The 18,191-nt window shown below is 43.0% G+C and overlaps 1 protein-coding gene across 2 annotated transcripts in view; it reads right to left on the reverse strand.

Annotated features, from left to right (window-relative positions):
* SDK1 (sidekick cell adhesion molecule 1) overlaps window positions 1-18,191 on the reverse strand; it is a 382,650-nt gene that overhangs the window by 61,356 nt on the left and 303,103 nt on the right. For both annotated transcript variants that reach the window (XM_074553325.1, XM_074553324.1), the window contains exons 26-29: window positions 12,784-12,899; window positions 12,341-12,530; window positions 10,318-10,416; window positions 1,315-1,509 (exon numbers count right to left, since the gene is read on the reverse strand). In XM_074553325.1, coding sequence (XP_074409426.1) covers window positions 1,315-1,509; window positions 10,318-10,416; window positions 12,341-12,530; window positions 12,784-12,899 — 600 coding nt within the window. The remainder of the gene's footprint in view (window positions 1-1,314; window positions 1,510-10,317; window positions 10,417-12,340; window positions 12,531-12,783; window positions 12,900-18,191) is intronic.

Consider the following 18,191-nt stretch of genomic DNA (forward strand, 5'->3'; position numbering starts at 1 on the left):
GAAGACATTGTTGGCAAATACAATGGGAGATCATTACTTTTGCAATAAATGATGTGCAAGGTGTAGAAAGGACTTTAAACAAATGATTGCTTATCAGGAATATTTTAGGAATTAAAAGCAAATGCCATTTGTTGCATTATAGTGCACCAAGAGCAGGTCCACAAGCACACACAGAAATTCTAACAACAGTTGAAAGATGTCTGTGGAGGTCTGGCCTGGTGACCTGCTGGAGTGTGCTCTTCTCTGAACTGTGACTTTTATAAGGCATGGGAGTTGTATGGTTCTAGATTTTGAGGGAGAATTTTACTCAAAAAAATATCAATATCCAGACATTGCACAAAACCCAGTGGTGCTGGTAGAGTTACCCTGGCTTGTTTTGATTTTGCCAGCTCAAGAGACCAGATACATTCTTTGCAGTGGATCATGACCTATGTGCAAGACCAGAGAAAAAACCACACTCTGGTTCTCCATCAATATCCAGCAATATATTCTCTTTTAGCTCTGAATAAAAAAAAAAAAATATCTTCATGCACAAGTAGAAAATGCAAATTTTTAAACGGAAGCTCTACAGATCAGTTCTAAAACTGGAGGAATGAGCAGTTCCTTGAGCCAAAGCATTAAAAACAAGCAGTGATGCAGAGCAGATCCTGTAATACCTTACACGTCTTTCACATTTTGGTACATTTGGTATCAGAGCATCTGGTTTCATTTACACACACATAGAAATGCCACCTTCTAGATTCCCTTCAGAGCAGAATTAGCCTGGAGAGTCAGGATGCAAACAGCCATTTAATGGCTGATGCAAGAAGCAGAAAACGTCTGGGCAATCCAGATGCAAAGGCTCTGCTGGAGCGTGTGGCAGCGAAAGGCCAGAGTAATTACAAACACATTAGGTCAGGGCTGAGGCACAATGGAGGAGCTGTGGAGAAATTCTGCAACACCACTGCCTCTCATTTTGCGTTCCCTAATCAATATAATTCATCCATCACTTACTTTCTTAAGATTGCAATCTTTCTAGAAAACGAGAGAGCTAAAAAAAAAAAAAAAAGAAACCCATCTGACTGCAAAAAGAGGCTGCACATGGCCAATATAGCAGCTGATGGAAAAATCAATTCCAACAGCCCGGCAGGTTAGAAGAACTGTGTCTCATAAAAGTCTGCCTTGCTTTCTCAAATCATGATGCTGCCATGGACCGGGGCAGGTTTATGGGGTGAGAAGGAGGAGGTGCAGCCTGCTATTAAAATCCCCCAAAGCACAGTGCAGGCTCCAGGGCAGGCACAGAAATTCCCTGAACCCACGGCTCGCAAGCATTACCTCGTTTCTCAGTGGTGATCACCGTGGCTTCCAGAGGCTCCCCCCAGCCCTGCCTGGTCTTGGCAGATGTCCTGAAGATGTAGGCTGACTCTGGGCTCAGGTCTGTAGCTGTGAACTGCCGGACTGTGGAGCCAACCTCCACCGTGGTGAACTTGTTGGGGCTGCTGCTGGCCAGGCGGTAGGCGACCTGGTACCCTGCAGGCAGAGAGGGGAAAAGGCTCAGCTGGCTTCTCCAGCAGGGACAAAAGAGCACCAGCACTATTAGTTTATCCTAATTGCATGCTTATCTGAAGGGAGAAAAGTAATTTACTGCCTTTGGTGTTATACAGATCTGCTTTTTGGCAGATGCCACACACCTTACAAAGGAAATCACTCACACACGAGGCTCTGCTGGATACAACTGCCATGAAACTGAGCTCACTTTCCATTCCTTAGGCCAACAAGATGCAAAACCAGTTTAATCCTTTCTGAGCATTCTGGCATCTTTTAGGAAACCAAAGGAACAGAGCTGGTGCAATGTGTCACCTGACTGAGGTGGTTCAAAGCAATGGTCCAGTTCCAGCTTTCCAACCCACGCTCACAGGTTGTTCTGCCCTTTCCCAGTTTCACCACTGGCTCAAATTCAAGGTTCTTCAGCTGCAGCTCTAGATTGACCAAACCAGGCAGCCTTCAAACTGCTCCAGTCAAAGCTTGCTCCTCCTTTCTGCAAGTGCTTTTCCCTCAGCAGTGAGTGCCAGAACTGCCAATACAGCCACCCTCTGTCATTCAGCATCGCTGCCCTTGCCCAGAGCCTGAGGAAGGAGCCTGCAAGCTCTGTGGTCCTGCTTCATCCAGGCAGGTCTCAATAATCAATTTTGCTGATGCCTGTAAGCGATAACCCCCCTTCCACCCTGCCTGACAATCAGGAGCTCACAGTTTAGCCTGGGTTATTAATGATTCCACTGTGCAAGGCGGGTTTCCAGGGTTCTTACGCACCACTAGTGACAACTGTCCCCCAAAGAGGGTCTGCCAAATGTTCAAATCTATTCTGTAAACCCAGCAGTTCAATCAGGCTCTCACTTCTGGAGCTCAATGGTAACTTCCAGTCCAGCAGCTGACTTCCAAAATCAATTAATAGCAGAACTGATGTGGGGTTTTATTGCCCGAGCTGAATGTATGATTAAATGCTCCACGGACTTACACAGCCAACAAATCCAAATCAAACCAGCTGAAAACAAAACAGTCATGGCACAGCTCTGCCAACCCTCTGCTCACCCTCTGAATGACAAAAGAGGTCTGCAGCACCTGAGCCATCTCTTTCTCATGGAATTAATATCCCAGCTAGAGTTTGAACTCCCACCACATCTTGGCTGTAATAAGACCAAGGGGAGCCAAACCTGGCATGGTTCATTTGGGAAGGCCAGTGCATGAAATCTGAGGGGCTGATCTTACCTATGGCTATTAGAGAAAACCCAATGACATTTATTTCCCACTGTGAATATGCCACAATTGCCACATTGCCACTCACAGCAAAGGCCTGGAGTTCCTGCAGCCCCTGGAATCGATGCCACTCGCGTGTGGCGTACTCTGCCACAAACAGTGGATTTTAATTGGGATACAGATGGTATTAATTTTGTTGTGCTGACTCTCACAGTGCCACTGATGATGCACCAGGGTTTCCTTGTCCTTTCTTCCCTGGCAGCTGCTTGGGGACATGGGGCAGCAGCCATGGCTGCTTCATGTGGAAGAATTTGCACTGACAGCTTGAGGAGTTACCTGGCTTTTCTGAGCACTCGTGACTTCAGCCCCAGCTGCCCCAGGCTGTGGTTGGTTTAATCCTACAGGAGCATTTCCACAGCTGCGTGGAGAGCTTTAGATTTCTTCAAAGGCTGGCAGTAATGACCTACGAGGAGTGCCTGAGGACTTTGGGCTCGTCTTGTCTGGAGGGGCAACCACAGAGCTCCCTGAGGAGGGGGTGTGGAGAGGGAGGTGCTGATCTACCAGGGTGGTAAAACAGGTGCAGAGAGGTGGTGGCTGTTCCATCCTTGGAAATACTCCAGGTCAGGTTTGACACGGCTCAGAACAACCTTTATTAGTTGACAATGTCCCTGCCCTGCCCATGACAGGGGGGTTGGACCAGACAGCTTTCAAGGACTGCTGCTAACCCACACTATCCGGGTGCTATGATCTCCCTGGTTGGGACACGTGGGAATGGCTCAAAACTGCTTCAGCCAAGGTTCAGATTGGACATGAGGAAGAATTTATTAACAGAGAAGGTGGTCAAACCCTGGAACTGCCTTGCTGGAGAGGTGGGGAATGCCCCAAGCCTGTCTGTGTTTAAAAGCCATTTGGATGAAGCTCATAATAATGCTCTAACTTGGTCAGCACTGAACTGGTCAGGCAGCTGGACTTAATTATTGTAATAGGTGCCTTCCAACTGGAATAGTCTGTTCTGTTCCATTCTATTCTAATCAATTAAAAAGTCTCCTGATTTTTCAGTGCTCCTGAGTATGCTTAGATCTCAGCAAAGTCTTGGGGTCTTACACTTTCAACATTTCATTTTTTCACCTGCAAATTATCTCCTTTTATCCATGGGACTAGTTCTTCCATTACTGGTCCAATATATTTTAACAAAGTATTTCTGTACCCTTAATGCTGCAATATTTTGATCTTTTTTAAAAGTCCACAGAAAGACAGAGAGCAATGGGGAGAAGGAACTGATATATATGATCTTTTTTGTTTATACTGATGTGAAGAACGTGGGAGTGAAAACCCCAGTGCAGGATCTTAACAAGGAGGAAAAAATAGTCAAAGAAAAGCACTAGGGAAATTTTTACAGAAGCAAGAAAGATGAAGGAAAAAGCAACTAAGATGGCTAAAGAAGTTTGATAAAGGGATATAAGACGCAAAGAATAAGACCTGGAGGGAAACAGAGAACATTAAAAGAATAGAAAAGTTGATTTATCTAGTTATTAAAAGATAAGTATGATATCTGGGACATATACTTGTCGAGTAATTTCCTCTCTTTTCTAAACCTTTGTAAAATATGAAGTGTAGTTAAAATGTAAGGGGGGAATAGAAAGATAACTATTTACTACTAAATGGTGGCAGTCATGCTGGAAAGCAATTGCAAACACACCCAGATTAGGCAAAGGAACACATACATATCTAGGCCATTACAATATCTTACACAAGAGTGGGTCTGTGGCTAGTGAAATAATTAATTTAGCTGTGAGAAAGAGGAAATCACTTGTCACAGCCTGTCTCTGTGACAGGCTCCGCAAACTCCCTTTCCTTGCATCTTTGTGAAAAACAGCATCAGCTTTCACTGTCCCCTCCTACATCTGCTGTTGTCTCAAAGTCTGAGGAAATATCTGTTTTCCTGGGTTTACATGACCAGAGCCATCACCTTAACAGACTTCCTAAGAAACTCAAAACCTCCATAGGTCTGATTCCAAGGCAAATATCCAAGCTCTACACCTGAACTCAGCTCACTTTTATTGCTACCTACAACCTGCCTAAGAGACACCCAGTACTTAAATCTGACCCCCTGCACCTCCTGTTAGTCAGTTTGGGACAATGAGGATCCAGACTGGCATAAAAAGCATTACTTTTACTTTTTCTGAGTGGCACAGAAGACTCAGTAACTTAAACTACAACTTGGATAATAACTAGGGCTAATGCAAGATCAAAAAGATAAAATTATTAAGTTGATGAATTTCAGCAACAAGGGATAGGAGAAGAAAGGAAATGTTAAGTGAAATCAAACGAGGCAAATCAATAGAGGTAAATGGAAAGTGTTCAAAGAGAAATTAATGTATGCTTGAGGGCTATAACAGGCAATTGCTGCAGTGGAGGAATGAGCAGCTTCCTTTCCTTGCTAGATTATGACAATAAGATGTTGCAGATATCTTAGGAAAAAAAAATAAAAAATCAAAGGCTATGAATGAGAGTATAACCTTTAAAAGGTGATTGGAGCAAACTTTTTGGGGAAAGGAATATCTTACAGAATGTGAAATAGCTGGATGGTCAATAAGGATTCATATTATTTTCTTAACTTTTTTGCCATATAGCATTAGATCCCAAATCCCTTCTGCTATTGGGAGTGCTGCCACTCACCAGGCCAAAACACCATTAAAAACCCTCCTGAAAAGATCAAGTCTTCAGGAGTTTATTTATTCATTGAAACTTGGCTTATTTGTCACTTCAGCATCTTTTTGAGCTTTTTGCACAAGTGCAAGCAGTTCCATGAGCTGCACACTTCCCAAACTCAATAAATGGCAGCTGCCTGTTAAACGTTGGGTCACCGCAACACAGCCGCTGGATTCCCCGAAGCAAACAGGCAGCGGGAGGGTGACAGCACCCCATGAATACCAAAAAGCTCTCAAGCTCATCACCATACAAAGCCCTTCAAGAAGTGACAGCACCCGTTGGTGCAGGCCACGGTGCAGCAGAGATACAAACAATTATTAATTTGTCACAGAACTCGGGGAGAGCTGAGCGATACCGCGAGGTTACGCTCGGCGCGGCGGAGCAGCAATCCGGTTTGTTGATTTTCCTGCTTATCTGTTTTAGGGCCAGCGGGTGTGCAAATGCAGCCTGGGATCAAAATAGGAATTTGCAAACATGGATTACATCCAATTTTGGTTCTAATTCTCAACGGAGTTCTTACACTTTTTTTTTTTTTTTTGCAATAAGCTCCAGGTAAATGCTAAATATGAGGATACCGTGAGGAATACTAACCAGGGCCTGGGAGGATGTGGGTTAAGCTCTCGTTTTCAGGGGGAGCTCATAGCTTGAAGTGCACAAATGCACATTAATGCCTCATTTATCTTTAATAGTATTTGAGGGAACTATGTGGGTGCTGGCTGAACTGAGTGCAGAGAGGAAGACAGAGTGAAACCTCAGATGGTTGGAGGAACATTCCCAGAAGGAAAAAGGGAAATATCTCACAGTCTTGCATGGTAAAATATTTAAACAAACAAACAAGTGCTTTTCCCTCTTGGTGCCTGCCAGTATTTCATCCTGCTAATCTCTCTCTGAAATGCTAGAACATGTTTTTATACAGATTACAAAAATGTTAGCTGCAAAGGTGCGTGTATGCTCAGAGGACAAGGCAGCCAGTGCAGGAACGTTAGTTCAAAGGCTCTGAGTACAAGCTGCTCTTGCAAAGCAAGTGGTTTTTCTTTTGAGCCCCAGGAGTGAATGGAAGGGCAGCACACAAAATTATGTTCACTTATTTTTCCCAATGACTCCACTTTGGTGCACTTGACCAGAGGGATGGAGTAGTGTTTTGGAGGTTCATTATAGTAATGAGATGTAAAAAGTGTACAGGGAAAAAATAAAAACCCCAAACTCCCCAAATTTGCAGCCTTTCCTCAGAACACTACACACAGTTTTTATCTATTTTTGAAGCACGGTTCACTTCTTAGGAAAGATCACAGAAGTACCCAGCATGAGCAATTTTCCCTTTTTCTCTCTTTGGCAGCTAACTACTTCTTCCAGGAACCTCAGTATTTCTACCATTGAGAAAATAAAAGTGAGAACTGTGGAATAAAGACAATGGACTTCAAAGAGGTAGATGGGGCAGACTGGCAGGTAACATCCCCCTGGGAAGGAATTCTAAGGGAAAAAGGAATCCAGGTTAGCTGACCATTTTAAGAGACAAAAAATATGGTACAACTATTTCAACACAGAAAAAAGATGCTAAGAGGCCAATATGTTTGCATTCAGAGCTCACTAATGACCTGAAAATCAAAAGTGAATTGGACAAAAAGTTGAAACAGGACACAGGTCTAAGGGAGTGTATAAATAGACAGCACAGGCATGTAGGGACAAAATCAGAACGGCCAAAGAGCAAAGTGAGTTATCACCTGAAGGGAAGCAAAGGCAATGAGAAAGATTTGATATATACATTAGAAATCTGAGGGAGAGAAGGACAACAGGTCAGCCAGCAGGAAGAAAAAAATGAGCACAAGAGAGGTGAGGCAGAGAGGGAAGGAAGGCTGGTACCTGCATTGCTGCATTTTCACACACAACAAGAAGTTGGTGCTGACAAGATCCTCCACACAAATTAAAAGTGACAACAATGTAAGTAGGGATGCAGGCTGGAATGGAGAACAGGTTAACGAATATTTAGTTAAGCTGGATGTAATCAAGTCAGAAAGGCCTGATGAAATTTGCCCTGCAGAGATGGAGCCATCTCTGAATAATTAGCCATTCTCATCTAGGACTTGTGGACGACAGGTGACATCCCAGAACATTACAAAAGGGCAAACAGAGTACACCATCTTTTAAAAAGAGGCATGACCGACTACAGGAATTATGGACAAATCAAACTAAAGTTCAATACACAGAAAGAATCTGGAAAAAAATATGAGTCAATATACAAGCATCCATGAGGATAATAATGTGCCAGGGAACAGCCAATATCTGTTTGATTGGAGCAAATAATAAATACCAAATAATCTGTTTTCCATTTTGACAGTGTAATTGGCCAGGTGGGAAGAGTAGATATGATCCACATTGACTTTGAGTAAGGCTTTAATATGGTTGCACACAGTCCCACCAAAAGCAAACACTATAACAGAATCTAAGAAAAACATCACACATTTCAAAATGAACGGTTAAAATACAAAATGTTGTTATCAATGATTTGCTAACAACCTGGGAGGACATAGCAAGCTCTCATGAGACCTCATGAATGAGTCTGGTCCTGTTTAATACTTTCATTAATGACCTCGCTGATGGAATTGCCAATCTGCTTGCAAACTCCAAAAATGAAACCAAGCTGTGCACACTTTAGAGGACATGAGTGTCATTTAAAGAGATCTGGGTAATGAAGAGAGATGGGCTGGAATCAGTGAGATGAAATTCAATAAAGGCATCTGCAAATTATCACACTTAAAGAGAAAAAGCCGAATGTTCTTGTGAAAGGAGGACTGGCTGACCTGGATGTGTGCTGTGGGAAAGAGCAGGAATGAACAGTGGGGCATGAACTGACTTAGTTACAGCATCAGAGCAGTCAAGTACTGTGTGAAATATCCTGGGATGTCTTACTGGGCATGGGCTGTGAAAGACATTGGAAACAACAGTCTACACTCCAAACAGGCCAAAGATTCTTTAAGGGACAGCTTTTCCCTTTCCTTCCACCCCTGTTTGCATGATTTTATCATCACTATAATGGCAATGAGCAAGAACCAGCTGTGGAGGGGATGCACTGCACCAAGCACTCTGCAAAGACAAAATAAAGGGGAGTTCCTACTCCACTGATCTTGCAGCAACTCCAGCAAATGAGGCCGACAAAGTGCAGCAACGTGAGAGGTTGGAACACAGTTGGGGGAGCAAAATGTCTTTTGTGCTTTCTCATCACTCCTATCAAATGATTTTTTTTCTCCTTAACCACATCCTGTGACTCAAATCTCAATCTCTGCTGAGAGCAAGTTCTAGGACACACAGTTCCTTAAAAAAAGCAACAAATCAAACCCACAAGACAACCTGGAAGCCAAACTTCCTTGAGCTGCAGAGAAACCCTGCGTGGATCCATCTCTGGCAGCTCACCACTGCCAAGCTTCACACAGACTCCTCCTCGTGCTCAGAACATCCTGCAGAGTCTGCCTTTGGATGCTGTTTGATGATTTCCCTGTGTCTTCAGATGCCAGGATCACTTTGGTAAACTACACACCTGAGCAAACACTTTGAGTTCTTGACTCAAGATTTCAGTGCAATGCAGGACAAGTTCTGTATTTAAAGCAATGCCACCTCTGCAGGAACATTTGAAGCAGGCACCCTCTAGCCAGCAAGGAAGGCTTTAGGGAATATTGCTGGAAGCCAACATGTGAGCCTGAATGATGGCAGTGAAATTAGAAGCAGAAAGGCCTGGCAGACTGAGTACTAGATAAAAACAAAAGCTTTTGCTTCTGTTCTCAGAATTGAGACACAAATCTTTACTCACCAGCCAGAACTGCTGTAAAATGTGTTCAGCAGCAGCAGAAAACACTAAATTGCTTGGTAACTATGAGCTGTGTTAATTTTAGAGGCAGGAATAGATTCTTACATTGTAAAAGTCTTCACATTTTAAGTGCAACAGTGGCTGGTGCACATATTGCAAAGGCAACCCAAGAGTTATGAGAGCAGAAGGTGAGAAGGTTTCCTGAAAATTCCTGTCATGCCTTGCTGCCTCTCTTTCCTTTGATAAAAGGGCAAATAAGATTTAACTCCTCATGACCTGTCAGACATATTATCTCAAGGAAGCAATAAAATGGAAGCACACATAAAACTGAAACATTGGGCGTGTCTGGCAAAGGTGGGGAAAATCCAGGTCTCCAGGCAGTTTTCCTAACAGTCAGCCAAACAGGTTACTAACCCAAATGCAGATGGGAGGAGAGATGACACTCAGACATGGGGCCTTGAACAACACTGAATTAGGGATCAGGAAATGTGGTGGCATTCACAGGGGTCCCCGGACGAGGGAAGAGATGAGAATCTTGACTCCATGTTTCAGAAGGCTGATTTATTATTTTATGATATATATTATATTAAAAGAAAATTATCTATTAAAGCTAAACTAAAGAAACAGAGAAAGGATTTTGTCAGAAGGCTAGAAAGGAATAGAAAGGAATGATAATAAAATCTTGTAACTGGCCAGAGAGTCAGAGACACCTGGACTGTGATTGGTCATCAAGTAGAAACCATCTACATGAAACAAATCAAAGATGCACATGTTGCACTCCACAGCAGCAGATAATTATTGTTTACATTTCATTTCTGAGGCCTCTCAGCTTCTCAGGAGAAAAATCCCAGCAAAAGTATTCTTCAGAAAAAATGTCCATGACAAGGAAAACCCACAGCACAGAGCCCTGCAGACTGGTCCCCTCGCCACAGCCCCTCAGCTGACAGCAGCACATTCTCTTTTCTTCAGCCAGAGATTTACTTATGTGCAAGGCAAAGGAAAACCCACCAGCTGTAGCTTGCTCTGATCTCCATCCCTCCACTCCCAGGCCGGGGTTTGCTGCTCCCCCTTACCCAGAATGATCCCGTTGGGCTCCTCGGGCGGCTGCCAGACGATGCGCACGGACGTCAGCCTCACCTCGGGGAACACCATCCTCACGGGGGGCCCGGGGGCTGCAAGGCACACAGAGAGCATGGAGCAAGCACTGCACAGCACAGGGAGCACAGCTGTGGCACCAAGCACTGCACACCACAGGGATCACAGCTGTGGCACCAAGGACTGCACATCACAGGGACCACAGCTTTTCTGCTCACCCCATACAGAATTAGGACCCTAGCTGTAGCTCTCTGATAGTGATTGGAAGCACATGTGCATAATATACTTTTATTCTACATATAAACAAACACTCTGTCCATGGATAAAGGCCTCCAACACCCTCAGACACCAAACACATTAAAGACCAGTGCACCCTACACTGTTTTTTTACTGCACCGTGAACTCTGAGCCCTACAGGGTTTTTCTCACTGCAGCATCACCACTGGTGTAACTGAGAACACACTACGAAGCAAGACACCAAGCTGTCTTTACAGAGAGTTATATAGCTGAATCCACTTCATACCTGCTGGAATTCAGTAATATCCCTTCCTTGTGTCATCAGCACCAGCTTTGAACTGCTTCCTGCCTTTACATTTGCATTTTAAACACTGAGGTGTGAGCAGGAGAACCTGAGGCAGGTGAGAGGCACATTAACACAAATGGCGCTGACCAGCCCAGGTTCAAGAGGTGAGGAGATGCTAATTCATACATTACCATCCATGAATTTTCCCCTTCAGCCCAAATTCCACCTGCATTACTCCTGGTGATACTTTTAATTAAGTTGAGCCCAGAGGAGACACAACATATTTATGTCAGGGGTATGGAGATGGAAGAACAATTAGTTTCATTTGCCAACATGCACTTAAGGAAGGAACTGCTATAATGGGGTTATCCAAAACAAACAGTTTTAAGTATTTCTCATTACAGTCTGATATGTACATTTCATTGAGTGCTTTTCTCTCCCTGCAGAGTTCTGCTAACAGTAACTTTTCCTATTTTTCCTTTCAAAGAAAAGCCAGGTCCACACACAGAGGGTATGCTGAGAAAAAGGCTAAAAAAATGTCAGGGAGTTGTTGTCCCTGTTCCTGACCCCACATGCTCCCACTCCTTCCTCCCCTGCACTGCATGGAAAATGTTTTTTAAGCCAGAAGTCTGAATGTGTTTTCAGCCCAACCAAATTATCTTAATGAATTTACTTGTGCAAACCAATGTTTACTCCATTACTATTTTGAAAAGATTTTGATGAGAAAGAGAGAGACTTCAGAAGCCTCTCACACTGATCTCAACCTATTTATTCCTGAAAAGGTGATGAAAGTAAAAGCAGTTTTAGCATCTGCAAAGCCCAAAAATATTTCAATAATTGAGCCAAATTTCTGTACAATTCCATCAGCAGGAATACTTCCAGCAAAGCAGTGTGCTCAGGGAGTGCTTGCTTGGGTTCCTTCAGGAACCCCCTGGAAGTGCTGGAGGCAGCTGCAAAAGGAACCTGGAAGGATCATTTTCCAAGGTCAATGCCTTATTCTTTTGGGGTTAAAAAAACAAAGGAGAGTGGATTACTAAAGTTGCAAATTCCACCTCCTTCCTTCAGTCCAGTCAGAACCAGATTTGTTTATTGCTTTCAATTGCAGCACCTTTTTTTTTTTCTAGCATGATTGAACTTCAATAGGAATTTATAATTGGTCTCTAAAATTGTCTTCAATAGAAATTACCTCCACCAAGCTACAGAGTTCAATATTAGAACTTTTCTTCCTCTTCATTAGCTGCAGGGAAGGAGGGAAATAGGGGACACTGGTTTTCTGTGCTTTTGCCAGATTCTCAGCCCATGACCAATGGGGTACTGCTGAGTTATATACCAGGTTCAGCCAATGTCCTTTGGGTTCAAAGCTGAAAAAAAAATTCCCAAAAATCCAAATATTTGTTGCCTACACTTGCACCACTAGAAGAAATCTGCATTATAAGGTTGGATCAAATAAGATGGTTATTTTAAACCTTTAAACTCACCATCATCCTTGGTTCTCTCAGTCACTGCTGGGGAGCTGGGGACCCCATCCCCAATGCGGGTGAATGCCAGCACCTGGAGCTCGTAGAGGACAAACTTCCTCAGGCCTGAGAGCAGCACTGACTGTGTGTGGTTCCCCCTCACTGTCTGGCTCTTGGGCTCTGAGTCCAAATCCCTTGCTTTGTAAAGGATCTGCACGATAAACGTGGATAAGACACAGAAGTTGCATGAGGAGTGGAGAAAGGGAGATTCCTCCTTGTCACCCACTATAAAATGAGATAACATTCATCAACCACCCCTTTCAAAGCCAGCACACTTCCTGTATCTTCTCCAGCTGACTTTGAACAATAAGACTATCCAGCAGGTGAATAATACATAACAAATACAAAATCATGTCCTGGTAATGCACTGAAAATCAGATGAGTGTGAAACTCCAGTTGCATACCTTGTAGCCCAGGATGAGACCGTTCTGCTCAGACTCAGGAACTGCTGCCCAGGTCAGCAGGATCTGGGTTGAGCTCACAGCTTCAGCAGAGACATTCTCAGGAGGAGCAGAGGGAACTGGAACCACACAACATCACCAAAGAGCAGAAATAGGTCAGACAGAGCAGAAAATTTTTTGCCATCTCCCTACCAGCCCAGGAATCTTCCAGGATCCCATAGAAGAGTATTCAGACCCAAAAGAGCTGGAATATGTTTTAGACAATCCCTTCTCTTCTTGTATTCATTCTACATCATCTTTATATTTCAGCCTGTCGCACAATTTCTTGCCAGTTCATCTCAGAAATGACAATGTTTGTAAAGAGCTAAATGTTTAATACTTATCAGTGTCTACAGACAGACAGTAAATATTGACAGCTATGAATAAATTTCAAATTCTATATATCTGCAGTAATTAGAAACAAGTTTAAATTCCTGGACTTCTCCAGAAGCCTATCCCCCAGTACTTCTTTACCATACCTTTTATTCCCTATGCCAAAACCCAGAACTCTCTCTGAATGTGAGTTTATCTTATAGCATGATCTGTTCTAACAAGAAGTTTTATGCCCCTGTGGCTTCCTATATTATCTGACAGGAAATTGTAACATCTTGTCTAGAGCTAGCAATGATTCCCCCCTGGATAGCACTGCACTTCAGTAAGAAGTTCTTTAACCTATGCAGCCTTTTGATGATGTGATAGCGCTCAACATTTGCAAGACATCAATTAGAGATGGATGCATTAACACCAGGAGTGTTGTCAGGGATTGATACGGTGTCAATGAGAGATGCCTATTTCATCTCTGTTGCTAAATTGGCTCTCATGAAACTGCAAACATCATTAGGACTGATGGCACAGGAACACTGTAATTTTCTCTGACTCCAGAGAAGAGCAAACTTGCATTTTCCCATGCCATTAAAACTCAAAGTGCTGCAGAACCACACAACTGCAGCCTTTTGTAGGCAAGCTTAATAGCATGTCACGTTATGCAAGCAGGATGTGAGGCTATTTTTAAGAGTTCACATTTTATGCTGCCCTTTTGCATTTTTTCCCCATGGCATTTCCAGCATCTGAAGGGTACAATCTTTTCTAAAGCCTGCTACACCTGTCAGACCTCCAGAGAACATTCACCAAGTTATGTTACACAAGCACTTGGGGACAGTACAGCTTGATTAGGGCCTGAATATATCACAAAAAGCAGCCCAAAGCTCTGCCAAAGGAAAGCTTTCCTGGCTGTCCGAGTGAAAGAACAGATCTGCTGCTTTGGAGGCGAGCTCCTGAAGCTCCTAGCAACATGAATGAGATAATGAGTATGACACCAGAATTAATAAAAATGGAAAAATCCCACCCCCAAAACGTGGTACCCCCACCCCTGTGCACTCAAGGTTAACGGCAGAGATGGTAATTTCTGAAACAATTTCCCTGATGCTAATTATTTGGGGCATAAGAAACAGAGCACCATCACATGACACTGCAGCAGACTGAAATCCAATTTTTTCCCCCCTCCAACACTGAAGTGTCTTTTATTTTTTTAAATCTTCTCCCAGATTTATCCCCCACAAGGATATAATTATGTTAAAGGAAAATAGATTGCCAGGAGCCATGAATGTCTTTGGATAGCTGCCATAACTTTATCTGTAGATCTTCACAAAGAGCTACTCCCACATGAATCACTCCTGGAGAGAGAAAGGGTGGAGGTGAGTCACAAGAAACCAGGATGTGTAGAGGAAAGAAGCCCTTTCCAGCCACATTTATTTCTGTTTTATCTGGTTTGAGGTCCTTCAAAAGAGAAAAAGTCACTTTATTTTACAAATATTTATTTTCCTCTTTGATCAGCAGCCAGGAACTCTCCTGAATCCATAGAAAGTAGAGAGGCTGTGCCCAGGCCAGCCCTGAGGGAATCCTGGCTTTGAGGTGAGGATGGTCACACTGCTGGTGGGGCACTGGACAGCTGACAAGGAGAGAAGGAGGTTCATTAGCTCAGACCTCTCTCAATTCCCAGTGACAGAGCAGCTGAATGCCCCCTCTCACAGGAAAGGAATCCAAGTCCAGTGCCTGAATGGTAAAAATCCTTGTGTTCATTGAGCAAGCTTTAAATCTTCAGTCCTCACCTCAGTATCGAGAATTTGATTCTAATAAGAATTCAGGAACTGCAAGTGATTTTATGGATCTTATTGTTGCCAGCCTTTTATCAAGTAACAGACTCTGATCGACCTTTTAAGAATGAATTGAAAGGTAACCTTTATTTCTCTGACCCATCTCCTCTCTCAGGAAGCTGTGATTCAAAGAAATTATAGTTTGCTAAGACTAATTAGTGAGTGAGGCACATAATCCCTCTTTCCTCTGCATGCTCCCTTCTCTAATGCTGGTTTCCTTAAACTGTTGCACTGAAGACTTTGTTATAAGCTCCAAAAAGCTGAGTTCTCATTAGTAACCTGCAACAACAGCACAGAAGCCAAGCAACAGTGTCCAAAAAAATCCCAGAGCATGAACAAAATGAACCGGAAACACTGAAACTAAACGATGAGCTAATCCAGCAAAGTGCCAGCACGGAGCACTTCACAAGATCAAACGTAGGAAATCACAGAGTTACTGGCACTTTGCACTGGAATGTCAATAACAGCTCAAGTTTTTAAGGTTATCCACTTTGGCATCTAAAATCATGCATCTTCTTTCTACATCTGACACAGCCACATCTGATGTACAGCAAATTATGTCGTTTTATGTCTCTAACTGGGCCAAAAGGAGGTTTTAATAAGCTAGTCTGTATTCTGGCTTTCTAGGAAAGCTAGAGAGTGGGATGCAGTGGTTCTCTGCATTTTTGCAGCTCATTTAAGCTGCACATCCCTCACCCTTTTTGAAAGCAAAAATTAAAGTGGCACATTGTACATCTGACGTTGGCTAAGAAGTGCAAATTTCCAGCAAGGTTCACAGCAAAAGTAGCAGAGCTGCAGCACACATAAAATTAGGTACTGCAGGCCAAATCCTCAGCTTGTACAAATTCCCACAGTGACACTGGACCACATTTGAATTATCAAGAAATGCTCCATCACAGCACAGTAACTGCTCTGTGAAGGTCAGACTCCCAAGCACTGGGAGATTGATCCTTGCCATGGATGTGTGACCATGCTCCTACAGCAGCTCATCCTGTAAGACAAGTGTACACATTCATGTAGCTGAATATTAAGAGCACAAAATCCATTAAGGCACTGGGTTAGGTGTATCTGAGATGAATTTTTTTGAAAGCAACAGGGTCTGTATCTAAGAGGAAGCAGCCCTGCCAAGGTTGTTCTAATACATCAGATGCCTCTGCAATTTCTTGCTTTCTCTATATTGGACCTACTGTCGTTGTCAATTTATTGAGTGGAAACTGAGCTTGTTACTCTGCAGTTATTTTACACCGTAAAATTTAATGAGCTATTTAATTTCTAACATTACAAAAACATTTTGGATTGATAGAACCTGTCCTGTTTAAAAATCCTAATTCATCTCTCTCCACCTTCAGCTGCCTGCAGTCCTATCCCACATTTTCATTTTAGGAATTCTCAACTGTTTTTCAACCCAGTGTTACCAAAACCTACGGCATTATTTATTCCCTCATAGTTTCTTTGGTTTTCATTTGTTTTATATATTCAAGAGCTTCAGAAACCAGTGAGCACTTGTAATGACATGCCCCACTATTGTTGTTGGCATTTGTGCTCAGCTATCAGTGCTGTGATTGCACAAGCTAAAGCAAACAAATGCTCAAACAGAGCTTTATTTTCAATAAAGATTTTGGGCTCCAGTGATTGCACTGCCATCAGATACCATGACCTGGTTTAGTGCCTGGGCTCTACTCCTTATCTCCTTGGATTGCACAAAACATGGAACCAGGAGTTGTGCCAATGAAGCACCACATGATCCCGGCCAAGACACCTCTGGCCAGCTGTGTGGGATGTTTACAACCCCCAGCACCAGCAAACCAACTTTCCCTTTCCACTTTCCCAGTGTCTAGAAAACGGAAAAAGAAATATTTTGAAGTGCTTGGAGAACATAAGTGATAAATGGAATTTTTCTTATAGTTCCAAAGACAGACCTAAAAGTGCTTTGACCTTTCTCTCCGGCTTTAAATATCTTTTATTTGCATTTTAACCCCATTTGACTGTGCATACAGGTTAATTCCAGATTCCCTGAAGTGCTTTCATACAGTTTGCTGCTAAGCCAGCATATCTTGTATATTCTAAATCTAGGAAGATACAGCCAAAAGTCTGAGCCCTGACTTGCTCTATGCAAGAAATCAGATGTCAGTATCAAAGCAAACACATGGAGAAAACCAAACGAGTCCTTACGGCCCAGATCACAGCTTTGTGTTATTTTGATCCCAGGTTCTGTGTGCCTCCCACAATCAGTTTCAAGTCAACCTTCTCTTAATACTCCCAGAGAAAATGCCAGATCCACGCGTAACCTCTGATCTTTAGATGCTGAGCAAGAGCGCTGCAATCCTAAGGTTTTATGAAATGACTTAATCTTAGTATTTACTACATTTCAAAAGAAGTGTTTGAAGAGCAGCGGAGAGGCGAAAGTGGAGGATGTGATATCTTTTTATTACGATACAGAACTGCTTTGTCTGGGTCGTGCTATCTCTAACTCCAGCACAAGCCTTCTTTAAAATACCTCTGGCAATCGCTTTGCAATTACTCCTTCCCAAAGAGCAACACTTCAATGGAGGGGGATGACTTTGTTTAGCTTTCTCCCTGGCTAGTTCAAAGCAGAGTTATCTGAACCAGCAGACCAAACCCTGCTGTGCCTGGTCTCGCTTCCCACCAAGGGAACACTGCGTGGTACACAGGGCACAGACATGCACACATCAGGCATGCACAGGATTAAATTCCAAAACTTCTTTAATGAAGAAAAATTGCAAAAACAACCAGGGAAAAAAAATCAGCATTGAACCTTGCACAAAGAAGTCTCATAAATAGATTTATTATTAAACTATTCAACTGCATGTCATCCATTTTGTTGCTAACTTGCAACATAACTTTTCCTTTTCCATGTGCTTGTAGGGTAGGTCTGGAAATAAGTTTTGGGGAAGTCAACAGCTAGAGAGCAGCTTTTCAGTATCTGCCTTCACTGCTCTCCTGAGCTAACAGTAATTTACTGTTGCTTGAGAGTGACAGCTTCCTTCTGATATTTGAAGTCTCTGTGCTTGCCTGGACAATTCAGCTCAACAATACAGCCCTGCTGCTCCAGGTCTGTGAGCAGGTTATGTCTACACAGCCTTGTACACACAATTTTGGAAGGCAGGTTTGAAAATGTGCCATCAGAAGCTCAGGTAATTATTTTATTTCTCTCTGGGTAATCAGCTCTCTAACGTGACTTGTGCCCTTTTAGAATTA

Source organism: Zonotrichia albicollis, chromosome 16, assembly GCF_047830755.1.
Source record: "Zonotrichia albicollis isolate bZonAlb1 chromosome 16, bZonAlb1.hap1, whole genome shotgun sequence".
Lineage (NCBI taxonomy): Eukaryota > Metazoa > Chordata > Aves > Passeriformes > Passerellidae > Zonotrichia > Zonotrichia albicollis.